Source organism: Crotalus tigris, unplaced genomic scaffold (assembly GCF_016545835.1).
Source record: "Crotalus tigris isolate CLP2741 ecotype Arizona unplaced genomic scaffold, ASM1654583v1 scf7180000024362.2655971311:6658466, whole genome shotgun sequence".
Lineage (NCBI taxonomy): Eukaryota > Metazoa > Chordata > Lepidosauria > Squamata > Viperidae > Crotalus > Crotalus tigris.
In genome coordinates this window covers 5,448,325-5,465,013 of record NW_024100530.1, presented here as the reverse complement: position 1 = coordinate 5,465,013, position 16,689 = coordinate 5,448,325, and the positions used below count along the sequence as shown (strand labels likewise).

At 39.0% G+C, this 16,689-nt stretch overlaps 1 protein-coding gene across 3 annotated transcripts in view; it reads left to right on the top strand.

Moving 5' to 3' along the window:
* Nucleotides 1–16,429, top strand: part of ADAMTS18 (ADAM metallopeptidase with thrombospondin type 1 motif 18) — a 67,126-nt gene extending 50,697 nt beyond the window's left edge. For all 3 annotated transcript variants that reach the window (XM_039327556.1, XM_039327557.1, XM_039327558.1), the window contains 7 exons: nt 307–448; nt 3,628–3,754; nt 5,886–6,090; nt 8,445–8,636; nt 9,847–10,059; nt 11,660–11,807; nt 13,975–16,429. In XM_039327556.1, coding sequence (XP_039183490.1) covers nt 307–448; nt 3,628–3,754; nt 5,886–6,090; nt 8,445–8,636; nt 9,847–10,059; nt 11,660–11,807; nt 13,975–14,090 — 1,143 coding nt within the window. In that variant the 3' untranslated portion in view covers nt 14,091–16,429. The remainder of the gene's footprint in view (nt 1–306; nt 449–3,627; nt 3,755–5,885; nt 6,091–8,444; nt 8,637–9,846; nt 10,060–11,659; nt 11,808–13,974) is intronic.
* The last annotated feature ends 260 nt before the right edge of the window (nt 16,430–16,689 follow it).

The window sequence follows — 16,689 nt, the reverse complement described above, 5'->3', positions numbered from 1 at the left end:
AAAAAAGACAGATGTGTGTATTCCACAAAATCAGCAGTTTGTATTGCATTTATGAGCAGAGAGTAAGTGAGCAAAGGCAGGCAAAAGGCTGGTGTTCCCTTTTTTGTTTGTACCAAATTCCTAGGATGAAAGTTCAATAGGAACCCAACCACAGGAGATGGGAAGCAATGGGTGGAAGCTCATTAAAGAGAGATTCAACTAGAATTAAGAAGTAATTTCCTATCAGTGAGAACAACTAATCAGTAGAATGACTTGCCTTCAGAAGTTATGGGTGCGCCATCATTTTCTTCCTCTTATGATAATTAGGTGCTGTTACAAGGGAAAAATCCTGGCATTTCCTGGCGATATACCTTATCTAAGGTGAATAATGAGAACAAGATATTCACAAAAAGGCATAGCTACTCATGGGTGATGGTGCAGTCAGATTGCTCAGCAACCTGTGGTGGGGGTGAGTATGTCAAATTTACCCCAAATATGTCTTCCTTTTTCTATTTATTTAGGGCTGTCTAAGTTACAGAATCTAACAGTGAAATCCACTGTGTATTAACTTGAACTTAACTGAATTATTGGCACTCAATTCATTTCTTTCCAGTTAAATTCCATGTTTTCTAATGACTGATTACTTTGATAATTTTTCTTCCCGTGGAAAACCATTTCAATCTCCTCTGTTGTTAAGGGCAATGTCGCATCACCATTTGCTACCTCCTGCAGGTTTCCTCTTTGATTTGGCTTATTGGAAGCCAGCAGTGAAGTTTGCAAATCGTAATTCTATGATTGTTGAGATGGTGCAACTATTGCATTTGTAACCTGGACACTGAGCAGTCAGACTGTGATCACACAACCATGGGGGACACTGCAATGTCTGCAAAATGAGGACTTGTTCAGCACCATTATAACAGTCACTGAATGAGGGGACATTAAGGGCCACTTGTATTTCAGCCACACAATCTTTCCTGTATGTAGTTCAGCTCTTTATATCGAGAGACAAAATTCTAACAAGTCTTTCACCAAGATTGAGCAATTTTCAAAGACTGAGGCAGAAGATCTCTTACATGTTTTTCCAGAAAATATGATTTGCCAAAAATAGATGAACGGAAGTATATGAAGCATTGGTTACTCTTATTGTTAGGAGCAGATGTGTTGGCTGCTTCAAAAACCCCTACAGGTTTGAATGTGTTAGAGAAAGTATTTTTAGAGACCAAGCTTACATTTTATTGACAATTTAAACAGCTACGCTGAAATACATATGAAGACTATCCCAAGAAATTAGGAGTAGAAAAACCTTCAGGTTTAAGTACCTCTAAATGCATTTATTACTATTATAAAACCAGCATTAAATGTTTGTATTACTGTCTTAAAACAAGATTTACTTACATATTTATTGGAGTCTACTGGAATTCTCATTGGATGTTTTTAAAAGGCTGGTTGTTGTTGTCAGTCTTTGTTTGAGATGCAGCCACCACATGGGAGGGGTCTACTAGATTGTTAGCAAAACTCACATTCCCCCTCAGCATTTCCTGTTTCTTTACTCTCATCTTTCTTTATTTTCATGGTTTGTTTATTTCATTGTTTCATTATTTTGCTACTGTTATGTTTACATTTCTTTTCATCTCTCCATTTCTACTGTTGTAAGCCACTTAGAATAGCCCCACAATGAGAGAAGTGGGAAATAAATTTAACAAATTTTAAATAATAATAAATTCTGAAGGTATATCACTACATATGCTTTGGTCAACCCCCTCGGATTCTGATTATGGGAAACAGCGGCCTTGGGAAGAAGTGAGATTTAAAAGTGCCAAAGAGTTGCTAAATAATATGCCAACGTTTTTGAATTTTTCTACATGAGAATTTTGGATTTGCCCTTCCAAAAAGAGTTCTCCCAAAAAACTTCAAACGTTCCTGTTTTATTTTCTATATAATATATACCAAATCTGATTAGTTCGTATCACCTCTCAGTCTTTGAATAGTCTCTTTATCAGCATAAAGGAAATATTAGGTAATATCTTTTGTTGTGATCAAGGTTCCCTTTGTGATTTACAAACTGTGCTGCAACACGTCTTTTGTGAATGTACGTTTTCTTGTAATTTTCATGTACGTTTTTATTTATTTTTATATAAAATTTATAGGCTGCTCAAGGTAATCCTGGGCAACTTACAAGTTCTATGTACTTTTTTCCAGATCATTCTGTTTGATTTAGCTTTTGCTGGTTTTATCTAGTTATATATATATATGTATGTGTGTGTGTGTGTGTATGTATATATATATATATATCTATATATATATATATATCTATATATATATATCTATCTATCTATCTTTGGTTATTTGGGTTTTCTCCCACATAAAATGGAAGTGTCTTGGCGACGTTTCGATGAAGTCCCATTCGTCATCTTCAGGCTGGTGTTTTCAGCTTCATGCTCCTCGAAGCACGAAGCCGAAAATACCAGCCTGAAGATGATGAATGGGACTTCGTCGAAACGTCGCCAAGACACTTCCAATTTTACGCAGGAGAAAACCCGAATAACCAAAGACCTACATACAAACACCCGCGAAAACCTCAGAAAACACACACACACACACACACACACACACACACACACTGTATATATTACAAATCAAAGCAGAGGAATAATAATATTTCTAGTTCTGGAATTTGCAGACTGCTTCTTCTTTTTCCTTCCTGCCTCTTTGTCTTCTGTTTTTGAATTCCTTCTGACAAATCTGATTTCCTCAGTCAGTTAACTCCCCTCCTGTTAGCTCATAAAATCAGGCGTTTCAAGAATGTCTATTGTTAGTAATATTAAAAAGAGTTCCCTGTGAGAAAGCCCATAACTGTTGGCATTGGGTTTACAGCCAAAGACCACATTAAAGAAACTTTCTGGGATGGCTAGTATTGTCTTTATCTTGGAGATAGGTATTTTGTATTTTTGGCTCTGTCACTCTTTGTTCGCCATGTACCTTTTCTGTTGCTTTCTTTCTTTTATTAAAATATTATTTTAATGAAAAGGCAGGCATGCATCAACACTTCCTCCTACTTGATGGGGAGAGACACTTTTACGACTAGATATTGGATACAATTATGAGGTCAAGTTGTGTTTCTCACAAAATGGTTATCATGTGGGAGCTTACCTCTTCATAAAATTGATCCATGATAGATATGACCAATTACAACATATCCATTTACGAGAAGACAAGTTAATAAGATTGTTCCTCAGGGTTCTCTCTAGCCCTGTAGAATATTTGTGGCCACTCTAGCATATCTTTATAACTTTCCCGAACAGGTAATCAGAAACCCACCATTTATATTTTTTAAGAATGCTTCTGAGGCCTCTTAGAAGCATTGTTGGAAGTGCCGGTCTGGCTTGCACCGTGGTACCTTTTGATATTAGAAGAACAAAAATAAAGAGTTGAGAAGGGACAAGAACGTTGCAAGCTTAAGAATGGGATCCATGAGGACAATGTTATCCAACCCATCTAAATAATGAGAGAGGGGGGAAATGGAAGAACTATGAAGGTGAGGAACTAGACCAATGGCATCGGAACATTACATGTCTTTTGTGAGAATTATTGAGTATCTTCTGTATTTTTTTAATTGTCTTTTTTTTTTTTTTACAAAATTCCTTGCAGGGCATTTGATAGCCAAAGCTGTGTGTTTACAGGATCATCAAACTCGTGTAAATTCTTCATTCTGTGGCCCAAGGTCAAAACTCTTAACAGAAACAATGATGTGCAATGCAAATCCTTGCCCAGCCTAGTAAGTATAGACTTTTGCTTTAGCTGATATCTCCCAAATGGTGACTATGGATTAAGGTTGACTATGAAGGAATTCTGAAGATTTAACTGTGCTACTTGCACAGATAAGCAGGGGAGCAAAAAGCTTGAATTCTGACTCAGATTATAAATGCTGAATCTCAGCAGGTGTAGCCTGAGCAATCTTACCTTCCTAGATTCTCAGTGTCTCTGCATTGAAGAAACTGAAGGTACAATACAATACAATACAATAATACAATACAATACAGTACAGTACAATACAATACAATAACACAACACAAGTAAGATGTTGAGACTCTAGAAAGAGTGAAGAGAAGAACAACAAAGATGATAAGGGTTCTGAAGGCTAAAACCTACAATGAATAGACTAGAATATCTTTATTGTCATTGTGTATCTCACAACAAAATTAAGTGCTGTCCACAATGCACACGACACACAAGTAAAAACTACAAGTAAAAACATAATTATATACATACAGCCTTCACATTGCAGGAACTGGGTTTGTCTAGTCTAATGAAGAGAATGACTGTGGGAGACATGATAGTAGTCTTCCAATATCTGAGATAGTGTCACAGAGAAGAGAGGGTTGACCTATATTCTGAGGGCAGAACAACATGTAACAGATGGAAACTTATCAAGGAGAGATCCCATCTAGAACTAAAGAGAATTTTTTGGACAGTGAGAAGAATTAGCCAGTGGAGTTGCTTGCCTTCAGAAGTTGTAGGTGCTCCATCTCTGGAGGTATTCAAGGAGAGACTGGACAGCCATTGGTCTGGAATGGTATAGAGTAGGAGGTTGGACTAGAACACTTCCATGGTTCCTTTCAACTCTGTTATTCTCCATTCTTATTTTCTGTTCCTCTCTAATAAGGAGTCTGGAGCTGACACATACACATACGTACACACACACATACACTCTGCAGGAGATCCAGAGGAAACTGTAAGAGAATCACAAAAAGGCAGAGATAAGGTTTAATTAGGGTAATGTATCATGTGATAGTTTTAGCAATTGTATTGCCTTGCTTTGAGCCGTGCCATTGTCTGACAACTAATTTGAGATAATCTCCCTAGCCAAGGATTCTGTTTGGGTGTGACTAATCTTCTGCCAAAGGCTTATTTCTGTACCCTGGGCTCTGCTTTCTCTCAGAGAGAAAAACCTTCCATTAAGTTTTCTTCAGCCTTCCCTGTAAATGTTTGTGTTTGCTTTTTAATTGTGGCTGGAAGCTTCTAAAACATAGCATTTATTTTAATTGGCGAAAGAACCACACAAGTAGCTATTGTGGCATGCCTTGGATGTGGTGCAAGTACAAGCTGCTGCACTTTGCAGCTGGTGTGTGAATCTTAAAATGGTCCATTAGAAGATACTGTTTTCCAACTGTAATTCTTTTGGTGACAAGGCTGGCTGTCCAGTGCTGTTGGCCACAGAAAGGGGAGCAGGTCAAGGAAAAGCTTGAGTTAAAACTAAATCATTTTACAACCTTTGAAATCCATGAACTATATCTACTGCATCTCTGCCATTTGCATTTCATAAGTTAGAATAGAGTAGAATAGAATAGACTAGACTAGAATAGAATAGAATAGAATAGAATAGAATAGAAATGGAAGGGACCTTGAAGATCTTCTAGTCCAGCCCCCTGCTCAAGCAGGAGGACTTATACCATCTCAGACAGGTGATTGTCCAGTCTCTTTTTAAAAAGGGTGTCATATGTCATATATAAGTGGTGGCGAACCTATGGCACGGGTGCCAGAGGGGGCACTCAGAGCCCTCTCTGTGGGCACGCGCGTGGTAGCCCCAGTCCTAGGCCTTCAACTGGGTTTTATAAAACCTTTTCACTTTAGGCCTCCGCTGCCATGTGCAAAAAAAAAAAAAGGTTCAATCAGTCAATTTCAACTTCTCGCGGGAAAAAAAAGTTCTTGCAAAGTTGGAATTGATTGATTGAACTTTTTAGTCCCACCCAGTCTGCCGTTACCACTGCAGCCATGCCCACCCAATTGGCCACGCCCAGCCAGCACTCAACGATGCATAAGTGGATTTTGGGTTGCAGTTTGGGCACTCAGTCTCTAAAAGGTTCGTCATCACTGTCATATATCATATATGTCTATATATTTTTCAGTTGGTCAGTAAGTGAATGGAGCATTTGCAGCCAGTCCTGTGGTGGGGGACAGCAAAGCCGTCATATCCAGTGTGTCCAGAAAAAGGCTTTTCATAAGGAAGAGGTTGTGGCACATGCCCTGTGCCCAGTAACCACTCCAGCACAAATACAGGCATGTAATAACCAGGACTGTCCACCAGAATGGAATCCTGAGCCTTGGTCACAGGTAATTTTTTTTTTAAACTTGCCATAATCTTCTGTTGCAGAGGTCCCCAATCTTTTGGAAACCAGGGACCGGTTCCGTGGAGAAAGGGTTTTCCACGGGATGGAGAGTGCGTGATTTGTGTGCTGCCTGCATCCCATGGATAGGACTTTGCTTGTTTGTGTGGCCCAGTTGCTGGCATGCCACGGCCCGGTACCAGTCCATAAACTGGGGCTTGGGGACCCCTGTTCTGTTGAGATGGGAGCCTGAAGAAAAATTGTGGGGAGCCAGTCAGTGGTTCATCTAACCTAGGAAGAATGGACTGTCTGTTTTTGATTATGAACATCATCCTGTATGTGTCTTCCATTACTTTTGCTTGGTTTGGACAGAAACGTTTATTTAAATTATAAACATACTATCAGGCTATTTACATCTACATATATTCACATTTCCGAAATTCCTTAGATCTTAATATATTTTTTTATTAGAGAAATGTGCCTGTGTGTGTGTATAGCTACAGAATAGCTATATAGTACCTGTCCACTGGAGTTGAGCAGTTGGAATAAACTGGAAGACAGGAGGTCTTTGACAACATGGACAGAAATGTGGGAAGTTCATCTCCAATGGTTAACTGGAGTTTGGAATTTGGGAAGTGGAAGTTCAGGTACTTGGAGAGCAGCCAGATTAGTAAACCTTACCATGAATGGTTGCAGGAACTACAGTAGGTTTGTCTAGTGCAGGGTAGTCAACCTTGGCTCTTTTATGACTCGTGGACTTCAACTCCCAGAATTCCTGAGCCAAGAATTCTGGGAATTGAAGTCCACGAGTCATAAAAGAGTCAAGGTTGACTACCCCTGGTCTAGTGTAATGAAGAGAAGAAATAGGGTTGACATGATAATAATCTTGTGATATTTTAGAGACTATCACAGAGAATTTAAAACAATTAAATAATTATTTTAATTTTTGTCATTCACATTTCATTTTGTCCATGGCAAGTTGGCCATGCTGAGTTGTCCTAGAACAGGAGTCTGCAACCTTGACAACTTTAAGACTTGTGGACTTCGGCTCCCAGAATTCCTCAGCCAGCAAGTCTTAAAATTGTCAAGGTTGCAGACCCCTGCACTAGACCCCCAAGTAGGGCGACAAATGACACACCAGCTGGAGCTAGGAAAAATTAAACATTCCGCAGCAGAGTACTAAGAAGGAATACAAAAAAACCCGGATAAGGTAGAGACAGCTATTATTAATTACTTCACTAAGTACATGTAAATTCATTTTTCCAACTAGGCATTAAATGTTCAGTGATGATCAGCAGCACCCAGCAAAATGAACGATGTTTTCCCCCCCTTTAGATAATGTCTCATTTCAAGCAACCTAATATCATAATATAGTAAAAACCTGCTCTTAAAAGCATAGTTGGTAGCATAGGGCCTCAGGCAAATTCCAATATATATACACACACCCCTTTTCTGAAAGATATGAAATGTCTAGCAGCTTTTTCACTGGAGTGAAACAAAGTCTTGCTGTTTTGTACACTTGCCAAGACAGACGTATCACAGATTTCATTTAAGCGAATATGCTGTTGCAAAAATCTTTCTGAAGGAAAGGAGGGGTGGGGGGACGCTCCAGCTATGAAAGTACCCCCTGTCAAATTCTTTCTCTTAATGAGCATTCTTTAAGACAGAGTATTATCTTACTTTTCTGAAACATATTGTTTCATCTATCATTAGCTGGAGTTAAAAAAATAGGTTAGAAGTGACTAGCAAAAAGAAATGATGACTAGGAATATATAATTTGATCTGGCCCCATAGATAACTAAATATATAATTTAAACATAGCCTGTAAGGCCCATGATTAAGTTAAGGGAGCCTGGTTTAGGTCATTGTAAACTACTACAGCTGTTAAAGAAACTGAAAAGCAGGATGGAAATAAAATAGATAGATAGATAGATAGATAGATAGATAGATAGATAGATAGATAGATAGATAGATAGGTAGGTAGATAGGTAGATAGGTAGATAGATGGATAGATAGATGGATAGATAGATGGATAGGTAGGTAGGTAGGTAGGTAGGTAGGTAGGTAGGTAGGTAGGTAGGTAGATAGATAGTAGGTAGGTAGATAAATGGATAGATAGATAGGTAGGTAGGTAGATGGATGGATAGATGGATAGATAGATAGATAGATAGATAGCTGCACTTGAAATCTTTCTGGGAACCTTATATGTTGGATTTTCTCCTGGAGGGAGGGAAGATGGGATATATGTATGCAGTCTATAACCCAGAATGGGATGGAATTTATTTGGTTTATTGTCCTATGACGTAGAATGGGCTCAGTTTTAAGATCACTAACATCAGACTTTTCCCCAATCCCATAAAGTGTTCCAAAACCTGCGGACGAGGCATAATGAAACGTGAAGTTTTCTGCAAAAGTGTACGAGCCTCCATCCTAACAATTGTGCCAGAGAGCTTGTGCAACAGCGAAACAAAGCCAGAAATGCAACAGACTTGCGTGTTGGGACGGTGCCCTAAAAACGAGCGTCTTCAATGGGTGATCTCTGCTTGGAGTGAGGTAAAGCAACGATGCTTCTTTGAGTCACGGAATGAGGCCTGCCTACAAAACACAACATGAAAAATATACAATAATAGACAATCTGTTGTTAAAAATGTCCCATCCACCCTTTTATGGATTTAAGAATCTTGGAACTTTGCTGCCCTAACTTAAAATTAAGAGTTATCAAGAAGACCCTTGGGGTCGATTTTCCTATTTCTCATTATTCTTTCAATATTAAACTGAAAGATGCAAAAGATGCAAAATGCAACTTGCTATTATCAGTAAAGACATCAAGTAGGATGTTTTAGAGCAGGGGTCTTCAAACTTGGCCCTTTTAGGACTTGTGGACTTCAACTCCCAGAATTCCTCAGCCAGGCATACTGGCTGAGAAATTCTGGGAATTGAAGTCCACAAGTCCTAAAAGGGCCAAGTCTGAAGACCCCTGTTTTAGAGAGCCATTTGAAATAGTGATTAAAAGCACTGGGCTAATGAGTTCTAATCCTGCCATGGGATAGTGTCTGGTCACCTGGATAGCTTTGGATCAATAATACTGTCTCAATCCTGGAAAGAAGGCAATGACAAACCACTTCTGAAAATGTCACCAAAATGCCCGGCAGGGACTTGTCTGGATAAGACTGACCAGAAGGCACACATGAGCATCTTGTCCAAACTTTTAAGGCTAATCTACAGAAGTATCCAAACATAGAATTGTTTTTAGAAAAAGAGAGGGGAAAAGCCAAGTATTGGTCAAAGAAGCCATGATTATTGTATCTGCAAAACTGTTAGAGGTGTGATAGTGATTTATTTAACAAATTGGAGCTTGCCGTGTGAATGAAGTTTATGTAGATAAAATGGATACGATTGGATAAATAGTATGACCTGATGTGAGGTATTTGAAAATATCCAGTGGTCTTAATCACCAGAGATGGACATACCTTTGGAATCAGACACATGCCCCATTGGGCAGTTGAAGAGCCATTGTGGGTTTTATTTAACCTGTCAAGAGCCACCTTCCAAAAACTGATGAGGCCAGAACCCAAAGTGAGCCTTTTTAATAGGGATAAAATAGGTCGTCCAAGCTTCTGATAGGCTCAAAGTATTCATATTCCCATTTATCTCCAAAAGCACAAAAAGTCCAATTTTGGGAAGATCTGGAGCCTGCAGTGTGTCTGGTAGTGGGCTATATATTTTGCAAACCAGCTTTAAATAAACCTCTTATTGTCCCCAGTGTTCTGCTACTTGTGGGCCAGGTATCAGGAGGCGAGAAATGCAGTGCATTGAGAAAAGCATTGGTGGCAAATTGATCACTTTCCCATTGCGCCGCTGTCGAAATCTTAAGAAGCCAAGCATTGATTTGGAAGAAGTGTGCCAGCAAGGACCATGTCCGATGCATCCTCTGTACAATAGGATATCAGGGTGGTATTCTTCACCTTGGCAGCAGGTAAGGAAGTTCAGGGGCAGACTAAGTGGCTCTGAATATGCAAGTCCTTGTTTCATAGCACCTTGAACTTATTGGGGAATAAAGAGCTAAATGGGTCATCATTGTGCAAGGGCCAACAGGTAGGTGCCTAGAATTATGCCAGCTTCTTCATTGTGAATTCTGGGTTGCGTGTAGATATTTGGAAAAAGGACCCAGAGGTACTTCCCTATCCAGAAAGGGAGTAATACATTAAAAACAATAAACATATAAGACCATATTTTAGGCAATTGGTTCACATTTACAGCTGTTTACCGCATCCCACAGTAACATGACCATGTCTTTACATTTTTGTGGAAAACCGACATTTACTTCTTTTTTTTTTTGGGCAAAAACACCTCATAGAAGAAAGAGGTAATAAAATCAGTTGTAATTTATGGATTACCTGTAATTATACTAGTGGAGCTAAGTCAGTTGTTGCAGCTGAAGATTGTCTCTTAGTTCATCAAATCCCTGCAGTTGTAATCCTGTGCATTTTGTCCTTTTTTCCAACTCATTCTTCAAAGACTTGCACTGTAGTTGAACCATTCAAGGTTTTGGGGCATAATGCATATATCCAAGGACCAACAAAGGCTGTCTGGATTTCTCTTACTACTGTGATGTCTGGATTAGAGTGTTGCCTTGCAAACACATTTCTGTGTTTTGGAACTTACTATATTGCATGGGTCACCTGTCTCTCAGATTCATTTGACAGCTCATAGAGGATGCTCAGGTTTAATAACCTGATGGAGATGATTGTTTTTGTCTTGTGGACACGGCGTTAGTAGACAAATTCACATACATCACCAGTGCTTCAGGGTAGACTTGTAATAACTCATTATTTGTTCCTGCATAGAATAGCAGACAGGTTCCTCAAATTTCCTAACTGCCCATGGCAATATAAATTCCAACAAAGAAGCAAAGAAGAAATAATTTAAAGTGTGCTTATCTCTCAGCACTTCTGTACAAGTTCAGCCTAGTTGATGGGTTTTCAGATTTGGCAGTGAGCAAAAGCAGATGAGAAGTTTTGGGACGGCAGACAATTTGCCCACAAACGGCTATTCTCTGCTATCAAGTGACTCTAGATGAAAGAAGTGAAAAATGTTAAAAGGCCACTTACTGTATTTCTGTATATTTAGAGTTCTGAGGTCAAGAGAGAAGATAATATGGAATCAGATTGAACAAAACTCTGGTGCTTAAGCAGCTGCCACACAGAAGATTAGGTCAACCTATTCTACAAAGCACTTGAGGTGCAGGCAAAAAGTAATAGGGTGGAAGTTCATTAAAGAGAAATCTAAGCTAGAACTATGGAGCAATCAATGAGAACAATTAATCATTGGAATCACTTAGCTCCAGAAGTTGTGGTCCTCCATATCTGGAAGTTTTCAAGAAGAGATTGGACAGCCATTTGTCTGGAATGATATAGGGTCTCCTGCTTGAACAGTTGGTTGGAACAGAAGACTTCAAAGGTCCCTTCCAACCCTACTACTACTACTACTACTGCTACTACTGCTACTACTACTATTATTATTATTACTTAATGGACCTTTGACTATAACTTCTTATTCCTGTATTCCACATATAGTGCACAGTGACATGTGGTGGGGGAGTACAAACACGGAGTGTGCAGTGTCTCTTTCAAGGCCAGCCAGCAACCGGGTGTCTGTTTTATCAGAAACCGGCAATGTCACAAGCCTGCAATACTAATTTCTGCCTTGCTCCAGAGAAGAAAGGTAAAAATGATCTTAGAAAACACTGACTGGATCAATTACAGATCTAACACTGTGTTCTCGTTAAGCTTACTTAATGTTAACCTTGGTTAAGTTTTTTGGATTGAACATATTATGTGAATCTAACCTATTTGGTTTGTTACAATGCAGTAATATGTGGGACAACAACAACAACAACAAAACAATTTAACATAATAGATGAACTAAGTGTATTGTGCAAACCCAGCCAATTGCTGTCCAAAAGAGATGGCTGAGACCAGGTCAAAAACTAGAATAGAATAGAATAGAATAGAATAGAGGCTGGAAGGGACCTTGGAGGTCTTCTAGTCCAGCCCCTGCTCAAGCCGGAGAACCTATACCATCTCAGATAGACTGAGACAGACTAAATTGGGCTTTATTTCTATTATAATTAATTGTAGTTCATATGAATGCTTTCCAGTCATGTTTTCCATTCTGTCCTGTACAAATTACAATATGGTGGTCTTTAGGGGACAGAGATAGCTGCAGGCCTGCAGGTGGCACATGTTTTAAATGAAGATGAATATCCCTGACTTTGGATTGTCTGCATGCAAAACATCTTAGCTAACAAGAAGAAAATATTTTCTATCTAAAATCATGGCTTTCCAATTCCTTCCAGAGCTTCTTTCTTTCTAGAGCTCCTGCCTGATTCCTTCCAGAACACATAGCCTTTGTGGAATATGCATGTAAACCTGGATCTCTGAAAAAGTATTATTCCAGTACATCAATGTGGTTCCTTTTACCCATTTTTAGTTTTGCCCTATACACACAGACCCAATTTCTATCTAATGCGAGGAAGCAAAGTAGAATGAAACTCCTCTGGCTGGCTCCTATTGCTCATTTTTTTTCATTTAGCCTTCTCCTTTAGAGATAGAAACCTCTTTTTTGCTTTCTCACAGCTAGATCTGTGGGCTCTAGAGATCAATTATTTCCTCACTGGTTTTAATCTGTCTCCACCAGCGAACACGGCCAGCTGTGCTTGAACTGCACTGAAGCCAAACACTTTCATTGACTCACCACATTGCTCAGTGAAGCATTGGAGAAAGATGATGGGGGCAAAAAGAGAGGGAAAAAAGAGCTTTTTAAGGAGAATGAACATGCTTCCCTAGACAGCCTGATCTGCACCACTGGTCATTCTGAGTATCCTGTTAAGTCCTGTAAACTACAAACTATAAGTCAATTTAGTTTTCTTGGAGGAAAACCATGCATGCTGTAGCTGGCTGAGCTATTTATAACCTCCCCCCAAGCTTCACATTCTGCTCTTCCAGAATTGAAAAAATAGCAAACAGTTTTGGGTGCAGAATGGTTCGGTTTTCTAGTTCTCAACCTTTTTAATGCCGTGACCCCCCCCAACCGGTCGTAAGTCGAGGACTAAACCGGTCATAAGCCGAGGACTAAACCGGTCGTAAGTCGAGGACTTTCCCTGCCCGGGAGCGCCGCGCATGCGTGGTGCCACCCCCTGCGCTGGCCGAGGCATAGCTGGCAAGCGGCAGAGACACAGCAGGCTGACCACCGGCTGGGCCACCAGCTGGCCCAACCCAAGGGAGGTAAGGCACACGCCGGAAAAGGGGAAAAAAATGGTGGACAGCCTTGCTTGGCGACTCCCGTGAAATGGTCGAGTGACCCCAAATGGGGTCGCGACCCATAGGTTGAGAACCGCTGGTCTAGTGTCACAGAGTGCTCCGATGTGGAAGATGAGTTGCGATGAATTCAGGCTTTTCCCCCTGGAGACAAAAGATAGAAAGTTATATAGCTATATTACCTCTACTTTGTCCACAAAGGTTCCCAGGGTCAATGACAGCCTTGATAAGGCTGATTTATTTTTAAATCTGCAACTCTGGAAAGCTGCAACTGGTTACTGGAAAGCAGAAATTGACATCATGTGGCCCTAGGAAAGCACACCACCACATGTTTGGAGCCAGGCCACATTTCACAGACTGTTAGCTGATAGCTTCTTTCTAGCAAATAAGTCCACAGAAAGCAGCCTGGTTGCATATTCAATACCTAAGTCCCTGAAACATTCTTAAACAGTTCTCATCAAATGTTTAATCTGATAGGACGTGAAAGGCTATACGATACACAGAATAAAATGTTAATTGTGTTTAATTTGAATTGTAAACTAAACATACTGTCTATAATTTCATCAAAACAGACGATCCTTCTTGTGTGGACTTCTTTGCTTGGTGCCACCTGGTTCCTCAACATGGTGTCTGCAATCATAAATTTTATGGCAAGCAGTGCTGTAAATCATGCACATGGAAGAATTGATCTGATCATTTCAGGCTGCCGCTCCAACAGGTTGATTCCCCTTTGTCAAAGTTCCTTGTGAACCAAATATTAACCTAAATGGCCAAGGAAAATGGTGACATTCTAACATGGAGCAGAAATTGCAGTGGTAAACCTTATGTTGAATCTTCCAGGACTGGATTTTGAACGTAGAATGGAATGAGATTGAGTAATCTTCACTCTTCGTGGCCAAAAGTGATCCCAACTACACTGGATTGGCATAGTGGTCCAATTTTTTTCACTACAGAGTCAATACAGAGAACCTAAAATAGGGAAATAGAGCATACTATGAAGACATGTTAGCTAATACGGTGTTTGTCAGCCGAGCCGTTCGAAAGAAGGAGAATGTCTTTTAGGTTCATTACAATGGTGGCTGCTGAGACTGTGAATTGCTATACACAACAAAGGTGTGATATCTAGACAAAGACAGTGCTGCACTATCAAGACTAAAGGTGCTTTTCTGTTTTCTAAAAGTGCTGCTGGGAAACTAAGGGCTATATCAAAATGGAATTCCTTGCTTTATTGTGTTCCTTTCCCCATGATTAGCAATAAATCAGTCATAGTTTACTAGCCACTTGAATGAGCTGGCATGCCTTGGGATAATCCTCCAAGAAAATCCCATTGAGTTTTTTTAAAATAGCATTTCTGTGTTCTCTGAGCAAAGTAGAATTTCATTCAACGTGAACCTCTCACATATGGGGCTATGCCTCGTTATCATTCAAAAATTCCACCACCTTCTTGTTTACATTAAACATTGAAATTGTTTCGCTGACTGTTTGAGAATTTGAGTGTTACTTGTGAAAACTAGACCTTTTTTCTATTCAAACATTAAACGAAATGAGAAGGAAATTGCAACTATTGCCCAAATAGTAGGAATTGCATGAAATTCATTAATCCGTTTCAGGCAGTGGCAGAGATTGATCTTGCTGAATTCAAACATAAATGCAAAATGCTATGAATATGACTTGAAAGTTTATGCAAACAAATAGCTATATATCTTTTCTCCATTCCATCTGCAAACCACTTGAAAGACATCTCTTTCCTTATGGAATCATTTATATAAACTGGGCCAGGAAATGAACCTGCATTTCCAGGTATGATCACTCATGCTAAATACAAGCACGGATTTATAGGCTCATGGATTAAATGCACTGGCTAGTTTTGTATAATATTTTGAACAGGTTATTTAAAGATCTACCAACTCCATTCAGATAGCATGCTACATCTGGTTAATTTTACCCTTCTCTTGTGTTCTTTTTATTATTTGCCATATAATACAAACCCAACCTCTTTATGGAACACATTAAACCATAAACTAACCATACCATACAGTCATCTGGTTAAGTGTTGTGCAAATACAGCTATTAAGTGTGCCATGGTGAGTCAAAAACCTGTTCTTAAAAGATGTTGATGAACATGACAATTGAGCCAAGGATAGCTGACTAGTTTTTTTTTTAAGTTCTCTGTGTTTTCTTTATCAGAAAAAGAAACATATTATATATAGTTCTGAATTAGTCAAACTGATGGTCCTGTACACTTGCGTTTCTCTGCTGGAAAATATTTGATCTAGACAGTTGGCACATACATACAGCCCATTTTTGCATGACAACTGATATTAGTGGATTCACCATTCATGGAATAAGTAGAAAAACAACATGTATCCAATATAGAAAGAATAGATTTTGAATGCTCAGACGGTGAACTAGAATACAAGGCGATCTCTTTGCTAAAACCAATATGGCTAAAGAAGCTTATATTTTGATGTAATTTTCTGGGGCATGGCTATACTGGACATTTTTGTCCTCTTTCCAGCCAATCCCACATCATCCTTGGATGAGTATATGGCTCTCTGAACTATCATTTCTGATCTAAAATTAGACACATCAACATTAATGTCAGAAAGTGGTCAGTCAAAATTAGCAGTTTCTTTTTTGCAAGGAACAGCATGAAATGTGATGCATTAGGAAATGATTATTCCAACAGTCTTGAGTTTGAAGTAGACTGTCCTTGAACATTTTAAAATGAGAGATCTTTCTCTCCAACAAGGTGTTCTACAATTGTCATATTTTATTATTTGATGTAAAAATATTAATTTATTAATGCATAGCTCTCCCTTCTTTTTAATTTTATCACTGGCTTCCCAAACAAGTGATGGCAATGCAAATAAATGTTGCATAGAAATATAGATTGTGATGTAAAAGGAAAAAAAAGAGAACAAACTTAAAGCATAAATTGTACTATTTAATTGTTTCATAAGTTGTAATAAAAATACTCTATTTCATTATGTTTTGGTACCTGTACAAGTCTTGAATAAACTATGGAAGCTGTACTCAATGTTATTTGCGTATCTATGATCTTGTGCTTTTTCAGACTTACTGGTTATTTCACAGAGTATCAAATCATGGCACTTTTTTCATGCTGCAATCCCCTGTCACACCGGATGCAAATTAATGAGCCATATTTTAAACCAGTTGGAAAAGAGATACTTTACCTACTATATCAGACTGGAAAAATTGATAGTATATATCCACAACAGATTTTTTAACCAAATTGAAGCAGGATTAGTTCTCTTGTGTAACAC